This window comes from Podarcis liolepis (assembly GCF_965112155.1).
Source record: "Podarcis liolepis genome assembly, chromosome: 2".
Classification (NCBI taxonomy): domain Eukaryota; kingdom Metazoa; phylum Chordata; class Lepidosauria; order Squamata; family Lacertidae; genus Podarcis; species Podarcis liolepis.
This window is the reverse complement of record NC_139555.1, coordinates 58,370,487-58,387,690: the sequence shown is the minus strand read 5'-3', so window position 1 is coordinate 58,387,690 and position 17,204 is coordinate 58,370,487. Positions and strand designations below refer to the sequence as shown.

At 41.3% G+C, this 17,204-nt stretch overlaps 1 protein-coding gene and 1 long non-coding RNA gene across 3 annotated transcripts; one reads left to right on the top strand and one right to left on the bottom strand.

The window, feature by feature from the left end:
* The first annotated feature begins 17 nt into the window (after positions 1-17).
* On the top strand, positions 18-5,838 carry LOC310699790. The gene is made up of 2 exons (XR_014522256.1): positions 18-189; positions 3,469-5,838. It is a non-coding gene; the product is annotated as an uncharacterized lncRNA (long non-coding RNA).
* CAMLG (calcium modulating ligand) lies at positions 3,977-17,164 on the bottom strand. 2 transcript variants are annotated; one of them, XR_014522218.1, is made up of 5 exons: positions 13,474-17,164; positions 9,647-10,098; positions 8,305-8,370; positions 6,198-7,241; positions 3,977-6,158 (listed from the first exon to the last, which is right to left on the bottom strand). XR_014522218.1 is itself a non-coding variant. In XM_083488247.1 (4 exons), exons 1-4 carry the CDS (start codon positions 13,649-13,651, stop codon positions 7,059-7,061), a joined length of 879 nt encoding a protein of 292 aa, XP_083344373.1. In that variant the 5' UTR covers positions 13,652-17,164; the 3' UTR covers positions 3,977-7,058. The 2 variants fall into 2 exon arrangements, 1 of the variants encoding a protein (XP_083344373.1); XM_083488247.1 differs by having other exon boundaries at positions 3,977-7,241.
* Between the last annotated feature and the right edge of the window lie 40 nt (positions 17,165-17,204).

The window sequence follows — 17,204 nt, the reverse complement described above, 5'->3', positions numbered from 1 at the left end:
GCTTTCACAGGCTCTGGCCGGGACCTTCCTCTCTCCTGCGTGTTTGTGTGGAAGAGGCGGCAGGTGATGGGATCGGAAGAAAAGCCCCTTCTGGATGGGTCCCAAAGCCCATCTAGTCCAACATCTCGTTCTCATAGTGACCAGACGGATGTCCATGGCAAGCTGATGTTCAACCTACGGATTGCAATTGTAATTGCGCAAATTGTAATCTCTTCTGACACGGGGACATTCCCAGGGGAACTGAAGGAAGCAGTGGTATGTCCACTCTTAAAGAAAACTTCATTAGATGCCTTAGACCTATCCAATTACCGCCCAGTTTCAAATCTTCCATACCTGGGTAAGGTAATTGAGAGAGCGGTTGCTGAACAGCTTGGTAGGTTTCTGGAGGAAACATCGGCATTAGATCCATTTCAGTCCGGTTTCCGTCCTGGTTTGGGGACGGAGATGGCTCTGGTTGCCCTAACAGATGATCTCCATAGACAACTGGATCGAGGCGGGTCAGGACTGCTGATCCTTTTAGATTTGTCAGCGGCCTTTGACATGGTCGATCATGACCTTCTGGACCACCGCCTCGCAGACGTGGGGATACAGGGCATAGCCCGTAACTGATTGTGCTCTTTTATCTCTGGTCGGGGACAGAGGGTGGCACTAGGGAGGGAAATGTCGTCGCGCCACTCCTTGGTGTGTGGAGTGCCGCAGGGCACAATTCTCTCACCGATGCTTTTTAACATCTTTATGCGCCCCCTTGCCCAGATTATCCGGAGCTTTGGGCTGGGCTGTCACCAATATGCTGATGACAATCAGCTCTATCTGCTGATGGATGGCCACACCAACTCGGCCCCGAACACACTGACCAGATGCTTGGAAGCTGTGACTGGATGGTTTCGTGGGAGCCGATTGAAACTAAATCCTTCGAAGACAGAGGTTCTATGGCTAGGTCGGGATGGCATGGGGATGAGGGACCAACTCCCTTCTCTTGCGGGGGCCCAATTAGTGCCATTGCCTTCCATTAAGAGTTTGGGTGTAATCCTTGACGCCTCCCTTTCCATGGAGGCACAAGTTACAGCAACAGCCAAGGCGACATTTTTCCACCTTCGCCGCATCAAGCAGTTGGTCCCTTACCTTTCCCGCCCCAACCTGGCCACAGTGATCCATGCGACGGTCATCTCCAGGCTTGACTACTGTAATTCGCTCTACGCGGGGCTGCCCTTGAAGCTGTCCCAGAAACTCCACCGGGTACAGAATGCTGCAGCGAGGCTCCTCACGGGGTCTCTGCCATGGGAGCATATTCACCCAGTGCTTTTCAAGCTGCACTGGCTCCCGGTGGAGTACAGGGTCAGATTTAAGGTGCTGCTTTTGACCTTTAAAGCCCTTCACGGCCTAGGACCCTCGTACCTACGGGACCGCCTCTCCTGGTATGCCCCACGGAGAGCCTCAAGGTCCATAAATAACAACACCCTAGTGGTCCCAGGCCCTAAGGAAGTTAATTGGCTTCAACCAGAGCCAGGGCCTTTTCAACTCTGGCTCCGGCCTGGTGGAACGCTCTGCCTCATGAGACCAGGGCCCTGCAGGATCTGATTTCTTTCCGCAGGGCCTGTAAGACAGAGTTGTTCCACCTAGCCTTTGGCTTGGAGCCAATTTGATTCCCTCCCTCCCCCTCTCTCTTTTTTCTTTTCCTTCTCCTCCTGCGATGAGGCTACATTTTAATATTTTAATGTTCCATTATTTTCATGTTGCATTTTATTTTTGTTTTTAAGTTGTAATCATTCATTCATCTTGTTTTTATTATTGCTTGTAAGCCATTCTGAGCCCGGCCTTGGCTGGGGAGGGCGGGGTATAAATAAAAAAATATTATTATTATTATTCTGTAATGGACGGTGCTGAGCTAGGAGACACGTTCCATTTATCAGCTGCTTCGTGATGTTTGCATTTAATACTGACTTGTCTGTGATTCCGTTCTGATTTCTCAGCCACCTTGATAAAAAATAAAATTCACGAATTCTCTTTTTAGCTACAATACGGTTTGATGCCAGAGACAGAAAATGCGGGTGTTACCTTCAGGAGAACAGAAAAGTAATACACCCAATAAATTTATAATGTATTTAATGCATTGGTCTTCAGCTGGTGAGGAGGGACACACTATCATGGCCTGATATAAGTTGGGTTGCAAAAGCAGCACTACCACCCCAGAAATTAAGAAATTGTTCCCCAAAATGTATGCCTGGGTGCTGGGTTGGAAAAAGCTGAAGGCAATTGCTACAATGCCCTGTGTACCACCATCTAGTATTAATAGTAACATACACAAATACCCAAAACTAGCTAATATGATGCGATAGCAAATACTTCCTACTTACAACTTGGATTCATGTCTAACACAGACCAGGTATGCAACTATTTATCTTAATGGAGATGGTAAGAGTATTGCTATAGGATTGGGTGGCTGGTTTGGCTAATGCCTGTGGATCCCAGCCAAGTCTGTGATTTTTTTTTATCTATAAGACTGTAGTCTGTGGTAGAAGGAACTGCTGAACTGGCCAAACCAGTTTATATATTTTTTTTAAGTTAACAGCCTAGCAGGGCTGCTAAGCACCTTTTTTGTCATAAGAATAGAGAGTTGGCCATGTTGCAATAGGAACAAGAAGCTAATGGTGCTTCCAGGAAGAGAGATGACATATTGTAGGTAGGAGACTAGCCAAGAGCTAGTCACAATTTTTAGTCTGGGCTGAAGCTGCAAAAAAACAGGAGGCCTGACTTTCCCTGTGTGCTTAATCCAGAGCTATGGGTTTGGAGATCTCCCTATAAACTTAATGGGGAAGCAAGATCTATTCATGAGTTAATGCCCTGTTTAGTGAAATGTTTGATGTTTTGTGCTTTTGATTCTGTTAGGACCCAGAGTGGCTGGGGAAACCCAGACAGGTGGGCAGGGTATAAATAATAATAAGTTGTTATTTTGTTATACTAAATCATATATCCTAAAATCACCAGTCTCCAGTGACTTTCACTCCAAGGAAACTGAATTGAGGTGTGTGCAACAGTATTACAGTGAGCAGAATCATGGGATGAGGAGACCTGGGATAGCAAGTTCTTTAATTGTATGGAATTATTGCTATTTCATGCTGCTTTCAGTGACTTTAAATGCGGAGACATGCTACATCAATCTGCTTTAATTCGTGTGTCTATATACTTTTTTAACACAGTCACTGCCTAAGCATCTTACAAATATGCTAAGATGCTCCAGTACACCATGTGACTAATGGATGTAGATATAAATAAATAAAACAAACCACCAAATCTGGAGAGAGACTGGACAACTGTTGACCTAGTAGTAGTGCATTGGTATAGCCTACAGTAAAAAGCTACTTCGTGGTCGTGATGGAACTGGGTGGGTGAGACGGGAGCAGGATTGGCAGAGAAGCATGCTCAGTTTGTTAGTATGACAAAGGGTGAAATAATCTTCCTTTTTTACAGATGTCCAAACACAGTGTTCCATAGTTCTCCAGATGTTCTTTCAGGGTGGAATTGCACAGTACAGTACCACAGTGTACATTTTTCACAATTGTAAATAGAAATATGACATTTCTTTAATTCTCTCATTAGTTCCTGTGTTCATTTTTCTACAAGGGTGACATGCAATGCTTGTTGCTACCAGCTGTTCAGCATAACTCCCATTCTGGTCTTTCTACACATTATTGTCCTTGTTCAGCTGGTAGATGGCATGTTGCTATTGTGGTGTGTAAACAGATTCAACAGAGCTAGCTGCAGTGTTTAATTCTTTCCTTTCTAAATCATGCTTGTCCATAAGTTACATGAACATATATTCTATAGTTGGAAATGAAAATAACATTGGAAAGGTATTAGTAAAACACTTGACAACCCAAGTAGTCTTTAAAAATGAATTACAAAGGCATGCCAACAAATAAATGGTTAACAGACTTCATAGAAGCAGTCTAGAAATAATTACACTGGAGGACATACATGACCACATGAGGTTTATTGGATTTTGCAAAATGAGGTTTTTGCAAAAGGAACCACATACAAAACACCTTTTTACTATTCACCTGCTATCCCACCCTATACATCACTTTTCATAGTGGAAGTGGGCAATATGGGAAAATTCTATATTCTACCCATTAAATTTTAGACTTGATACTGATTTATCACTGTTGAAAAGTCCAGCTTGGCAAATATGAATTAAAGAAATTCAGAAACACCAGCTGAAAGGTGTTTTAATGGTTAAGTCTATCAGCTTTCTGAAACTATTAGTTGGGAATGATGAAAACTTCAAAGCATTTTGAAGGTGTGACGCAGATACAGTATTTCTGCAACAGTCACTCCTTACAGATAGAATTATTGCCAGCTCAATTTCAGCCCTCACTTGCAAAGCAATTGTTCTGAATCTTTTGTATTACATCCATTAGCTTCAAATAGAACCTTTCAACATGTCGACAGAGATATAGTCAGACCTTAACATATACAATTAGATGCTGAGAGTTTATCGTAGTGCAAAGTCTACTGATCACAATAGAATATATCATGGCCCGATTCTAGGGAGGAAAGAAATACATGCCCAGGAAAGAACTCGGATACAAACAGGGCTTTGCTTGCTGTTTTTGCCACAACAGTTCCTACTGCTAAAGAGTAAAGTTGGTTTTTTAAACTGAGCAGAATCATGTCTTCAGCGCGGGGAACTGCCATGGCAAACACCTCAATCCAAGTGCACAGATGTCTCCAGTGCATCCATATTTACTCTAAAAACTCTTTTCTTCATATAACAGATACAATTAGAACAATGAAACTTGGGTCAATGAATGCAGTATTAAAACTGTAACGGAGGAAAGAAGCAAAATAAGGAAAACAGCTTATTTTGATTATTCAAAACAAAAACAAAGAAGTGACCGCCTCTAAAAAGAGAAGCTACATTAGCCTCTATAATCACAGAATGATTTCAGTAACTTAGGGGATCACAGCTACATGGGTAACACCTATTGTTTACGATGGCCACTGTACCTCCAGAACATTTATTCCCATTAATTCTTAAGGTCCCAGGCAAATATCCACTCATCCTTCAGCATAAAGGGAACTATTACATAATAGCCTGATTTCTCCCAGCCTAATTTCTCACTGAATACCTAAGCCTGGTGCCAATTACATGTCAGGGTGGCAGGTTCAGAAGTGAACCAGGGATCGCAAACATTGCACACAGCACTGAAGCAGAGCAGAGAAAGATGGGGAGGGAGAAAGGAAGGTTGGGTGTGCATGCTCTCTTAATCTGGGCTTCCTCTGAACCAGCCTTTAAATATTATAGGGTTCTGAGTTTATTTTTATTTATTTTTTAGTAATAAAATCTGTTTTTAATTTTAAACAACAACTGTGATTTACTGAAGGAACTTAACTCTAAATAAATAAATAAATAAATATGAAGGACCACCAGCTAAAACCAAGTAAAGACTTGTTTTATGGTACTGACCAATAGAACGGAATCTTTCAGAAATGAACCAATCAAGAGCATTTACCTAGAATTGCCCTAATGGTTTTGATGGAAGACGCTTCAAGTATCTGTTTCAGATGGGTTATAAAAACTTACTTGTGTGTCAGCATTCCCATGTGAAATGAACATGTAAGCAACTGTACAAACTAATAATTTGATTAAAATTATGGTTAAAATCTGGTCTGTACTCTTACAAGTCACATTTCCCCCCTGCTACTGATAAATGTAATGATCCCTTGAATGTCCAGACAGAAGAGGCTGGATTCCACATACAATATTCTTGCAACGGAAGATATAGGAAATAGGAAGCAGAAACCTGTGTTAGTTTACACTACAATGAACAAAGAAAAGCACTTGTCAAGTCAGAGGAATGAGCAAAACTTGTGACATTTTTAGGTACGAAAGTATAGTTACCCAAGAGAGCAGCTTTTAAATCTGCACTAATGCTGTATATTGCATTAGATCATGTAAACACAAGTAATTAAGATTCCTAGTCAGGTTAAAAAAAGATAACAGGCAATATCCAATGGAAGTCAAACTCAAGAGTAGGCTGACTGAAATGAAGGACTAAAATCCACTGATTTTAATGAGTCTACTTTGAGTAAGATTAATGTTTGATATCACCCAATGAATGCTTAATGGGAACACATAAAGAAGTTGAATTTCACTGCTTCGTCTTAGCTCTTGCATTCACATCCTAAAATCAAACCTCCCTAACTACAAGAAAGCAAAGAGAATACTACCCCATTTAAGGAAGACATTAAATGATGACTTATAGCCAGCCTAATTCTATTGTAGAATCAATCTTGGCGCTGGCTGTATTTTGGTAAGACTATCCTGACTGCTAAAATGCATGAATTGAGGGATATAAGCTAATAAAATAGGATATTCCTATGATAAGCTTGTATTCAGAGCATTCCTTCCATGAACAGAAAGATCCATTTGGAGGAAAAACAGAGACCCGTCAGAGACTCCTGCTGGGAAAAGGGAGAGGGTAACAATTTTTCTGATCTCCATTTCCTCCTGTGCCACCCCCGCAAGTTCTGGAGAATCCCCAGCCCTCTGGTAAAGGAGGAACACAAAAATCACCTCCCCCACCTTTCCTCCAGCAGGAGCGTCTGATGAGTTGAGTTTTGCTCATGGAATCCTTGGATTCAACCATAAAGACTAACACAATTCTATTCAAGTAGGAGACCTCAGCTGCACTGTGCTCTCAAATCATAGAGCCAAAGGGAAAGGTTACAGTTTCAGGGTGATTCCTTTTAACTGGGGTGGTGGACAGAAAGGACACATTTCAGTTTTACAGAAAGGTGTGTCATTGGACCATTGACCAATATTTGCATTTGACCGTCCATATCTGAGATCACTCTGTACTGTACTCAAAATGTACCAATTCAGCTTCAAAGCCAGGACTTCAAAGCTCTTCCCTATCAAAGTATGTTTAAGCTGCACTGAACCAAGTATTGGATATAGGGTTAACACTGTTTATATATCCAGAGGCATGTATGAAATCAAGAGTGACGCAGTCCAGCTGAAGTATTACACCAGGTTCCACAGCTATCATGGCACTTCAGGAACCAAAAAACACAAGCAGTTCATGGCAGAAGATGAAAGTAAAGAAATAGACACAAAGGTCTGTAAAAACATCCCCCATTTTGCTGTAAGTGTCCATGGAACGACTAATCACTTCTGCAGGGATCCCAGACAGTAAAAGAGCAGCAGTCAATACCGTGGTCTTCGTTTTCTTTTCACTCTGTATAAGAAATAAAAATTACTTCGTTTTTCACAGCTTTCATCTTTAAGCACCTTATCAGAGCTTTAATACATTTATTTTTTATTTTTATTAGGTATTTTGTGGTTTTATAACTTGATTTTATTCTGTGAACTGCCCTGAGGCCCCCGGGTATAGGGAGGTATATACATTCAAATAATAATAATAATAATAATAATAATAATAATACATTTCATAATGTTACCTAATATTTTACCATACACTTCTCAAAGCGCATTTAAAAATGCATCTCAAAGGTATTTTCCTGTAATCTTGGTTGCTTATTTCTATTATGATGAGCTCTTTCTGTTCACAAATAGCAGCTGGAGCTATTCTCTTACATTCATCAGGCAAGGGCAGAGGCTTCAGTGATGAAGTAATGACTTTGGGACCTGGAAACAGTGTTATCACACTGGAAATTGTTCCTTTCTTCAAAGTTCCATTACATTCGCTTGCCAGTTGTCTATACTAAAAGGGACTTTTGTCCACTGATTGTTACTTAATAAGTCCCTTGTCATCCACATTTGGTAATTCTCATGTTTCACTCAATACTGTCACAAAAACAATGATGACAGCAAAGGAAAGTTAGCTGAAAACGTCACCAGTTTGAAAGAAAAGTAAGCTATTTGATCAATACACTAAAAGGTGAGAAGAAGACATGAGGCTGTGCATCAATCCCTGGGCAAAAATGTAAAGCAAAGGGGACAGAAACCTCATGCCCAGGGCTACAAATTCAAGGCCTTTAAAATTTACTCAGAAGTAAGGTATTCTAAATTTGAATGTAACTTACACCCATGAAGATCCTCAGTACTGAAGAGTTTATGCATTGTCTCTGTAGCTGACTACTCTCAAGTATTCAAAATGTATATACACAAAATGCAAACAATTGCTGATAAACCTAAATTAGCATTGTACTGTATTGTCATTATCTGCTATACTGCATAAAAGCTAAGAAAATTCTAACACAGAGCTTTCTCCATCATATCTTTTTTTAAGTTAACACATTTTGATAATCCCATTTATCCTTAAAAAAAAAAGGTCTTACCTTTGGGAAATATTTCGACAACCCCATGTATGCAAGCTGTAAGGTAAGAAATGGAGCAAATATTGACTGTGGGGGGGAAAAACAAAGAAGTTAAATGAAACAGAAAGTAGTAACAAGAAATTCACATTGCTACATTATTTCAAGGAAATAGTCTATGAAGTGTTTCAGCCAATTGATTGGAAAATATAGAGAAGAGAACCAAATTTGAAAGCACCACTGTCAAAACAGACTGAATTTATATTTAAGGAAGATCCAGAGAAGTCACTAACATATATCTAACGTACTGGTACAGACCTATAGGGTTAGAGTGCTATAGTAATGTCTAGGAACATGTCCATTCAAAAAGTCCCCAAGGAAAACTTTCATATGAATCATTCAGTAAATAATCATCCTTGCACATAATTAAACAATAACATTCAAATTTACTTTTGAATAATTTAAAGCCACTTGATAGTAGCAATGATTAGGCATTGCACTTTATATAGTTAGGAAATGCTTTTCTGCTGATTACCCAGTTCCCATAAAAATGAGCCTGGGAATCTCGAAATGGTTTGGATAGTTTTGTATGATTTTTGACAGATGATTAAGTAATTTAAGATAGCAGTCTTCTTCATTTTTGATGTCTAGAAATTTGTGTCCATATCTTGCCAACTTGACCTCAGTCCTAAAATCAGACGGTTACATCTTCCTTAGGGGTTCTGATGGCAAGAAAACTTTAGCCCAATTGCTTTGGAGAGGCTGCTTCATGTGATTAGCTCACAACAGGATTAAGACAAGGTGAAACCTAGGCATATTTTGTAGTTAAGCTTCATGCATAAGGCCACGTTTGTTCCACTATTAAATGTTATCACTGGCTAGTAAATTGTCAGCTGTGTTTTAGCACACAGTAGTCAGCAGTACTTGGCACAGCCTGAAAAGCAAACAACACTGCTGGCAATCCTGGGCTTCCAGGACTACCCATAGCTTAATTATTGTCAATACAGAAGAGCGCCAAAGTACAGTAATTTCTTGATGCTTTTGCTAGGCCAGGGCTTACAATTTCTTGTGGTTCTGATCCTCTTGCCAAACACCATGTGTCTTAAAATAATCATTGCTCAATCATCACTACTTAGGGCAAGCCACTGTTGAAGAGTGGACAGAATTATGGATTTGGGCTTAAATCCAAATCTCTACTTAGCTATGAACTTGATGGGTGGGCCTAGGGAAAGTTATTACTTTTCTCAGCATAAATTCCTTATCTGTCAAATGCAAATTCCACTGTCAAACTTTCTGGGCTAATCGGTAAGGCAACCAGGTCAAATAAACAAGAATAACTAAGTTACTAAGACTTTTCTTTACTCACCAAGTATTTGCAGACAAAAGCTCTAACTCCAATGGCAAGTAGCGCACACCCCACTAATCTAAAAATGCGGAAGGAATCAAATTCCTCCACCACATTTCCATTTTCCTGGCTTGGCTTCTCACTGATAAGTTGGTTTCTTAGCTTCATCGCTTCATCAAACCTCGAGAGATACTGGTCTAACCCGTGGCGAGGTGCTCTCTGCGGAACCTCCATCAGATCCCCTCTGCTGCGCTGTCGGAGCTCGCCAGTGCCATCATTTCCAACCTCGGGAGTTATGCTAAACAAGTCCTTTTTCTCTCCCTTGTGCTCTATTGCACTGCTTGCGTGGTCGGCTGTTCCTGCCAAACTGCAAACAGTGTCACCTAGCACAACCCGTTTGGAAACAGGAGTGGGAAGAGTGCTTGGTTTATCTTGTTCCAGCTGAAGTTTTGATTCTGAATGGCTGTCATCATCTAAAGAGGAGGCAAAAAAGAAAGGAGTCACTATGCTAAATATTGTAGGTTACTCTACAAGACCTAGGCTAGTAGTCTTCCATGTTTTCAAACCTGGGACCCACTTTAAACCAAAACATGCATCTGTGGAACATTTTCTTCTTATTTTTTTTTAACCATATATTTGTACAGCAGTAGGGCTGCTGTTGTGACCATCTGAGATCAGGTCATAAACTGATAGTGGATCCCTACAGACTAAGGTCCTAGGCCATGCAGCTGTGGAACTAAGCACTGTAAGGAAAACAGGGGTCAAACAAGAATGGCATATACTTTTCACATTGAGCCTAATAACACTCCCCCTTCCTGCCCCAGCTAAATACCTGCTGTTTCTTTCATGTCTTTGCGCATTAAGGAAGTGGTCTGTGCAGTGATACACTGACAGATAGCCAAGGCTTTAGTTATTTATACTGATTGTTTTATGAGTTTGAAGTACTGGTTGCTTTATGTGTTTTATTGCAGTAACCTGTCCTGGAGAGTCATAGGGCAAAGGGGAAGGGCATAATTTTATTAAATAAATAAAAATAAAGCATAATACCATTTCAAAAAGATACTAAGAGTTGGTGCCCTTTCCCTTGCAGACCTCAGCCTACAAAACAGCTCCCTTCAAAAGGACACAGGACAAGTTACTTGCTGGCTTTTGAAAGAAACACAAGGACTAGGTGTTCAGTGGTAATTTTAAAAAGGATTGCACTGCTTGCGTTTTATTGCTGGTTTAATTTTCATACTATGTGGACAGCAGGAGAATTTTTTTAAAAGTCAGATAGAAGCAACTTTCACAATCAGAGCTCATGTCTCCACCTAATTTGGGGGGGATCCCCTCTCCCACCTTCACCCCCCTGCACTACAGCCCACTCCAACCAAAAATATTCCCTAATCCTCAAGAGCAGATTTTCATGAAGCTAGAGTGGTTACTTCTACCAACTCCATTCCATGTGCTTTCCTCTGGTTCCATTCCAGTTACAGTAGTTTATCGAGGCCAAATAACCAAATAATAAATTTTCCACACATATTTTTTTCCTGAGTCAAATAGATTGATTGCAGAGAGACTTTTTGCCAAAGCTCTTTAAATAACTCATTTTGCATATAACAGTGGTTTGGAGAGAAACAAGTCATACCAAGATGGATTTGTGACTACAAACTGTAGAAGGAAGAACAAAAGTACAAACCAGAAATGCAATCTTTAATCTTTTAAAAGTGTAAGCATTTCATGCTTATTTTTTCCAAGAACAGTGACAGAATAATTAAAAACACCATTCTATAGGCTTTCCAAAACTGCTTTATAGCACACATATGAAAAGTCGCAAAGCCTGCCAAGGAGAAAGCTGACCATAATGGGTTAGTTTGGACAGAACACTAACCCACAGTTTAGTGTTGTGAAAGCAAGTCTATCTTTCTCCCAGGCTCACATGCTTTCACCCAACCTCTCCCAGAGCTTTCCATTTTTTATTAGTCACAGCTTCTCATGTCATCCAAGCTCAGTCAAACTGTGTTAAGATAGTTAACGATAGTTAAGATTAGCCATAGTTCAGGGTTTGGACAGCAAACTAAACGGGTTAATCTAAAATGAAGCATCTGTTCCCCTCAGTGTTGGCCAGGAAGAAGAGAAGGAAGGAGGGCATGTTTGTGGGGAGGAAGCAGTGCTAAACCCTCATTTAACACAGGGGTGGCTGCCCCCCAGGCCAGCTTTGGTTTCCCCTAAAAAAAGCTCAACTAAAAAAAAGTGGGTGTTCCTGCAACTCTTTTTCCAGAAAAAAAATTACTGGTAATGGTGCTACAATGATAGAAAGCTGTAAACCTGATGGGGATGAAAATCACCCTCTCCCTGGACTTCAGACCAATACTTTGATGATCAAGAGTTGAGGGCAAAGTATAGACATGCAAGTGTGCATGAGTGAGGGTATGGGGTGGTCACATCCAGTGCTGACCTGCAGCCTCTAGAGGTTTGGCCAATACTGAATGTGACCCATGGGACAAAAAAGCTTTAGCAACACCTGGTTCAGGGACTCTTAAGTGCTTCAAGTTGTCATCTTTCTTCAGAGGATTACTAGCACCCTAAAACTAGAAAGAAACGATTTCAATCTCCAATATTTCAAACACACTAGAAGGAAGAGAATGGCACCAATACATACTGTGGAATCTCAGCTCTGAAAATATTAAAGAGTACTGTAAGGACACAGAAAGAATCAAAGCACGTAAACACCTGCAAGCTCTAATGATTTCCACAACTCTCTTCCTCCTCTTCTTGACCAAAAAGTACTAAAAGCAGGAGCTACTGTACAGCTTCCCTACCTAAGTGTTAAGTTACATTCTCTGCTTTTAAATGCAGCCAGAAGCACAGCACATTAATAAAACTATCTACATATTCAATAGGAAATCAAGGAACATGACAAAGATTCATTATGCAAGCAGTAGGCAAATCACCAGTGTCTCAGTTCCACATTTAAAAAGGGCAACACAAGGCAAAAAAGTGTTACAAGTTATATTGTGAACTGGAAACATTATCTAAATGATAAATAACAGGAAAGAGACCAGTCAGTGTGTTATACTGGTTAGGGTTAAAGGAGTAGAAAGATTCAAATTCCTGTACTCTCAAAGTTCTCTCACATAAAGCTCTTGCGCAGTCAGACGCAAGCTTATTGCAAGGATACACCCACCCAGGGCTTCTTGGTGGTAATAGCTGTTTTAAACCCACATGTCATCCCAAAAAACGAATACATTGAGTGAATAAATAAGCAACAGGTGGGATAAAAACGATTCAGAGAATAGAATTATGAAAAAAAATATTGATTTCATTCAGTAATAAGTATTGAAATGATTCAGCATGGTTTGTTGGCACTTTCGGTCAAATATAAGAGCGTTCAGCATTCTCCATTGCAAATGGAAGCACAAATCCTGAACGAAACACACTTTAGTTTATAAATTGTGCATGATCTGTTCTTCCCAAAGGACGTAGAGGCAGGTGTGACCATTTTCAATGCTGAAACAGCCATCCTTGGATCGCATGAAAGAACTTGATTTATCTTCAAACAAAGCCCCTTTACTGAAAAGGTAAAGGGGGGGAGCACCTCAAATAAGACGAATGCGAGATATCGCTCAGGGAGGAGGGGCAGCGTCATTTTGAGCGATCAGATTACAGTAGCTTGTTAATACAGTATACGGACTATGTTAACCCATTGTTCGGGAAGGAGAGGAGGACTTGACGGGGAAAGAGGGGCGCGTGTTGAGCTCCCGCCCCCGACAAGGAAGGAAGGAGGTCGTTCATAAGCGCCCGGGCAAGGCAGGGGATGCCCAGCGCAGTCAAAAACCGCCCCCCCCAAAGCCACGCCCCGTCCTCACCCGCCTTTGGCCGGTGGAAGCCCATGATCCGGTTGATCCGATCCTCCGAGTTCATCAGCAGTTTCCTCCGGCGAATCTCGGCCCGGCGCTGAGAGGCCGTGAGTCCGGGGGCCGTGGCCGAAGTCGTCTTAGGCCCCTCATGGCCGCCGCCGTCTCCTTCCAGAGGCTCCGTTTCCATCCCTAGCAGCACCGAGGCGGCGGCGGCAGCGAAAAGCCCTCGAGCTTCCTCTCCGCAGCAGGCACACAATGGGGAACGGCCAGGCCCCGCTCTGACAACCCTTCGCTAACGCGCATGCGCCGCCGGCGCCGCCATTTTAGGTACCGCCTCCAACCGGTGGGACGAGCGGCGCCATCTTGGATGCGGGTTGTGGGGACAGGCTTTTACTTGTAACCGCGAGAGCTTACGGCAAACCCCCTCGACGGGCTCGTAACCTGAGGCTGTTTTCGCTGGAGGATGGCGCCCTTCGCAAAGATGGCGAAAGCAGCCTCGCGAAGAAGTGCTTGCGCATGCGCGCTGGAGGGACAGGCATTGATAGCGCCGGGGCGGGGATGAGGAGTATGCAATGACCTCATACAGCAAAGGGTGGGTGGGTGTCACAATCGCTCCACGCTGTAGCATTTGTCCTAATGCAGGAGATGGTGGCATCTTCAAACCTGACTCTACAAATGTATTTGGGGGAGTGACACAGGAAAATACGACAGTTACTCGAGGAAATGTAGTCTGCAAATCCTATGCACTTGGGAGTAAGCACCGGAGGTCCACAATCGGATTTATTTTTGGAGTTAACATTTATTAGCCCAGCCTGATCTCGATTTATGAACGAACAACTGCCAACATCTATTGTATATCGATTTTTACTTTTGCCTTTCTTATTGAAACACAAATTTTAGTGTTTATTTTTTTCGTTTTTTAAACAGCCTTTGTTTTCTTTAAAGAAAAATCATCAGGCACCCATTTTGCTCCTTTAAAACGAATATTCCCTTTTAAGAAATTTTGAGCAACGTGCACCTTGTGGTCTTTTATATATTACACATACAAGGTTTTATCTCCCTCTCCTATCATGGGTGTCTAAAAACACTGGGATGTCTGGGGGACTTCTCCAAGATAAAAGCAGGAAGAGCTGTATTTAGTTAAGGAATCTAAGATTGTGCCAAGGCTCAAAGTGTAAACTGACTCAGCTATGCAATGCATACAAAGATATTTCACATGCACAAAATTACAAAATATACATTAATCTCTTTACTCTTTCACAACCCTAACAAAATCTGAAGTAGACCCGCCAGAATTTGGCATGTGAAATCATAAACATGAGCAGTTAAAATATAATAAAGTGTTCCTTGCTATGGAGTGTTAAAAATGACACTGTTAGAATTAAACCATGCTTTCTGTCATCTTGCTTGAAGTTCCAAACCTAAGAGCTGTTTTGCAAATAGACAAAGTGCTCTGATGGTAAGAGCTATTTGACAGTGGAACAGACTACCTGGGAAGGTGGTAGACCAAAACCTCAAATGTAGTAAGCAGGTTGGATGGCCATCTGTCAGGAATTCTTTAGCAGTGATTCCTGCATTACAGGGGGCTGGACTCAATGACCCTTTGTGTCCCTTCCAACTCTACAATTCTATACAGCCGTACCTCGGTTTAAGAACAGCCCTGTTTACGAACTATTCAGTTTATGAACTCCGCAAAACCAGAAGTAGTGTCCCAGTTTGCGAACTTTACCTCACTCTAAGAACAGTGGAAGGGCCTCATTAGGGAAAGCACGCCTCGGTTTAAGAACGGACTTCTGGAACAGATTAAGTGCGTAAACCGAGGTACCACTGTACTAATAAACTTACTACAGCATCAGTCTTCCTAGTACTGTTAGGAGAAATATTTTTCTATGGTTCATATTCTCCCTCCTCAGGCAGAACCATGAATTCCCTCTGCTTACAAAAAGACTAGCACATACACATTTACAGGAACACTTAACTACAACAGTGAAGTCATTTACAGACAGTGTCGTCATATGGATAAAAGAAAAAAGTCTAGCAGGTGAGATCATTTGGTCCAGCTAATAACTTAGAAATTAAAATATTAGTGCCCATTTCAAAACTCTACTGTTGCAATAAAACATGTCACACTTAGACACCTCTTCTGTGGCTTAAATTTGTTTTGTCACACCTTTGTAATTGCAATATTTTGATTTAGAGATCACCATATTTTTGTCTGAATATAAAAGGGACTGCACCATTCTTACTGGAATTCTTGAAGGGTGATTTTAGAAGTTCTAAAGCCTTGTCAAGTAATTTGAGAAAGCGACTGTGTCATTGTGTTAATGTGTTCCAAAGATAACACAAAAAGACATACTCGGGCACCTTCCATTTAATTCCATGTGTTCCCATTCTACTTTCTTTCCACTGCTCTCTAGATCCTCAAAACCAATTAGGGGTTGTTTTTGTTTGCTGCACTCAGCACCCCTACCAGCAATCTCTGCATAAACACCCAAGTCTTCTACTCACACTTCTATGATTACACAAGTAAGGAATGGTGTCGCATCCTGCTATGCTATTATAGACTGGTTGTTTCCTAAATATAGAAATCCTTACAGCTAGAGGATAATATTCATGAATTGCATTAAACCTATGCTTTTCAATTAAACAAAAGACAGCAGTAGAGTCGTTATATATTAATTATAGGCATCAAATGGGTGCCAAGGATGTCATGACGTGTCTTTTTGTGGGGGTCATATATACCTGATAGTTTCTGGTTGTTTTTAAAGTTTTGCCATTGTAAATGCTCTTTCCTGAGATTTTGTCAGATTCATGCACCCCCAAATCTTATGCATGTTTACATTATATTCTGTGGCTGTAATCCAAATAAGCAAGCAGAGGATTACAGCATTAATATTTGTACAACATATGAAGCAATTATGCTTTTACTTGCCATTTTTTTTGTCCTTCATTCCTCCCCTCCTTCTAAGTAAGTGTTGTGCCAATGCCCATACTACCCCCTAAACAAACTTTTAGTTTTTCCTGGTGTCTGTGTGTTATATAATGAAGACACTTGCTTTTAAGCTCCTTTTTGTGCATGAATGACTCTTTACTTGTAACTTGTGAATAGGGTGGTAGGCAGTATCCTCATGGGTACACTAAGTCCAACAAAGGCATCTGGAGCACTGGATCAGTTTAGATTATTGCAACCTAAGGGTGTGGGCAAGCTGCTTAGAGAAGTGTACCTGACCACAGGTCTCATTGTCCTTTGCTGATTCTGGATTCTTAGAGCTAGCTGCAGGGAGTTGATTAGGTGGGTTCAAGAAGTGATTAAATCTTCAATAGAGAGTGAGGAGTACCATCTGTCATAGATGAGGCAGTGATGCATCTCCTCAAGAAAACCTACTTGGACCCAGAAGTGTTAATCTGTTGCACAATGGTGAATATTTCCTTTTGGGGGAAGGTGATGGCAGTCCAGCTTCAGGCATACAATGGTACCTCAGGTTACAGATGCTTCAGTTTATAGACGCTTCAGGTTAGACTCCACTAACCCAGAAATAGTACCTCAGGTTAAGAACAAATTGTGCAGTGGTGGTGCAGTGGCAGTGGGAGGCCCCATTAGCTAAAGTGGTACCTCAGGTTAAGAACAGTTTCAGGTTAAGAACGGACCTCCAGAACGAATTAAGTACTTAACCCGAGGTACCACTGTACTTGGTAGGAAACTGATTCCTTTGATCCATTCCAGTCTGGCTTCAAGCCTG

Excerpts from the sequence above, each read along its gene's own strand:
- CAMLG (XM_083488247.1), bottom strand. The coding sequence starts at position 13,651 with ATGGAAACGGAGCCTCTGGAAGGAGACGGCGGCGGCCATGAGGGGCCT. Across the intron at positions 10,099-13,473 it reads CTTCCACCGGCCAAAGGCGG|ATGATGACAGCCATTCAGAA; the intron begins GTGAGGACGGGG and ends CCTCCTCTTTAG. Across the intron at positions 8,371-9,646 it reads CTTTTGTCTGCAAATACTTG|TCAATATTTGCTCCATTTCT; the intron begins GTGAGTAAAGAA and ends TCCCCCCCACAG.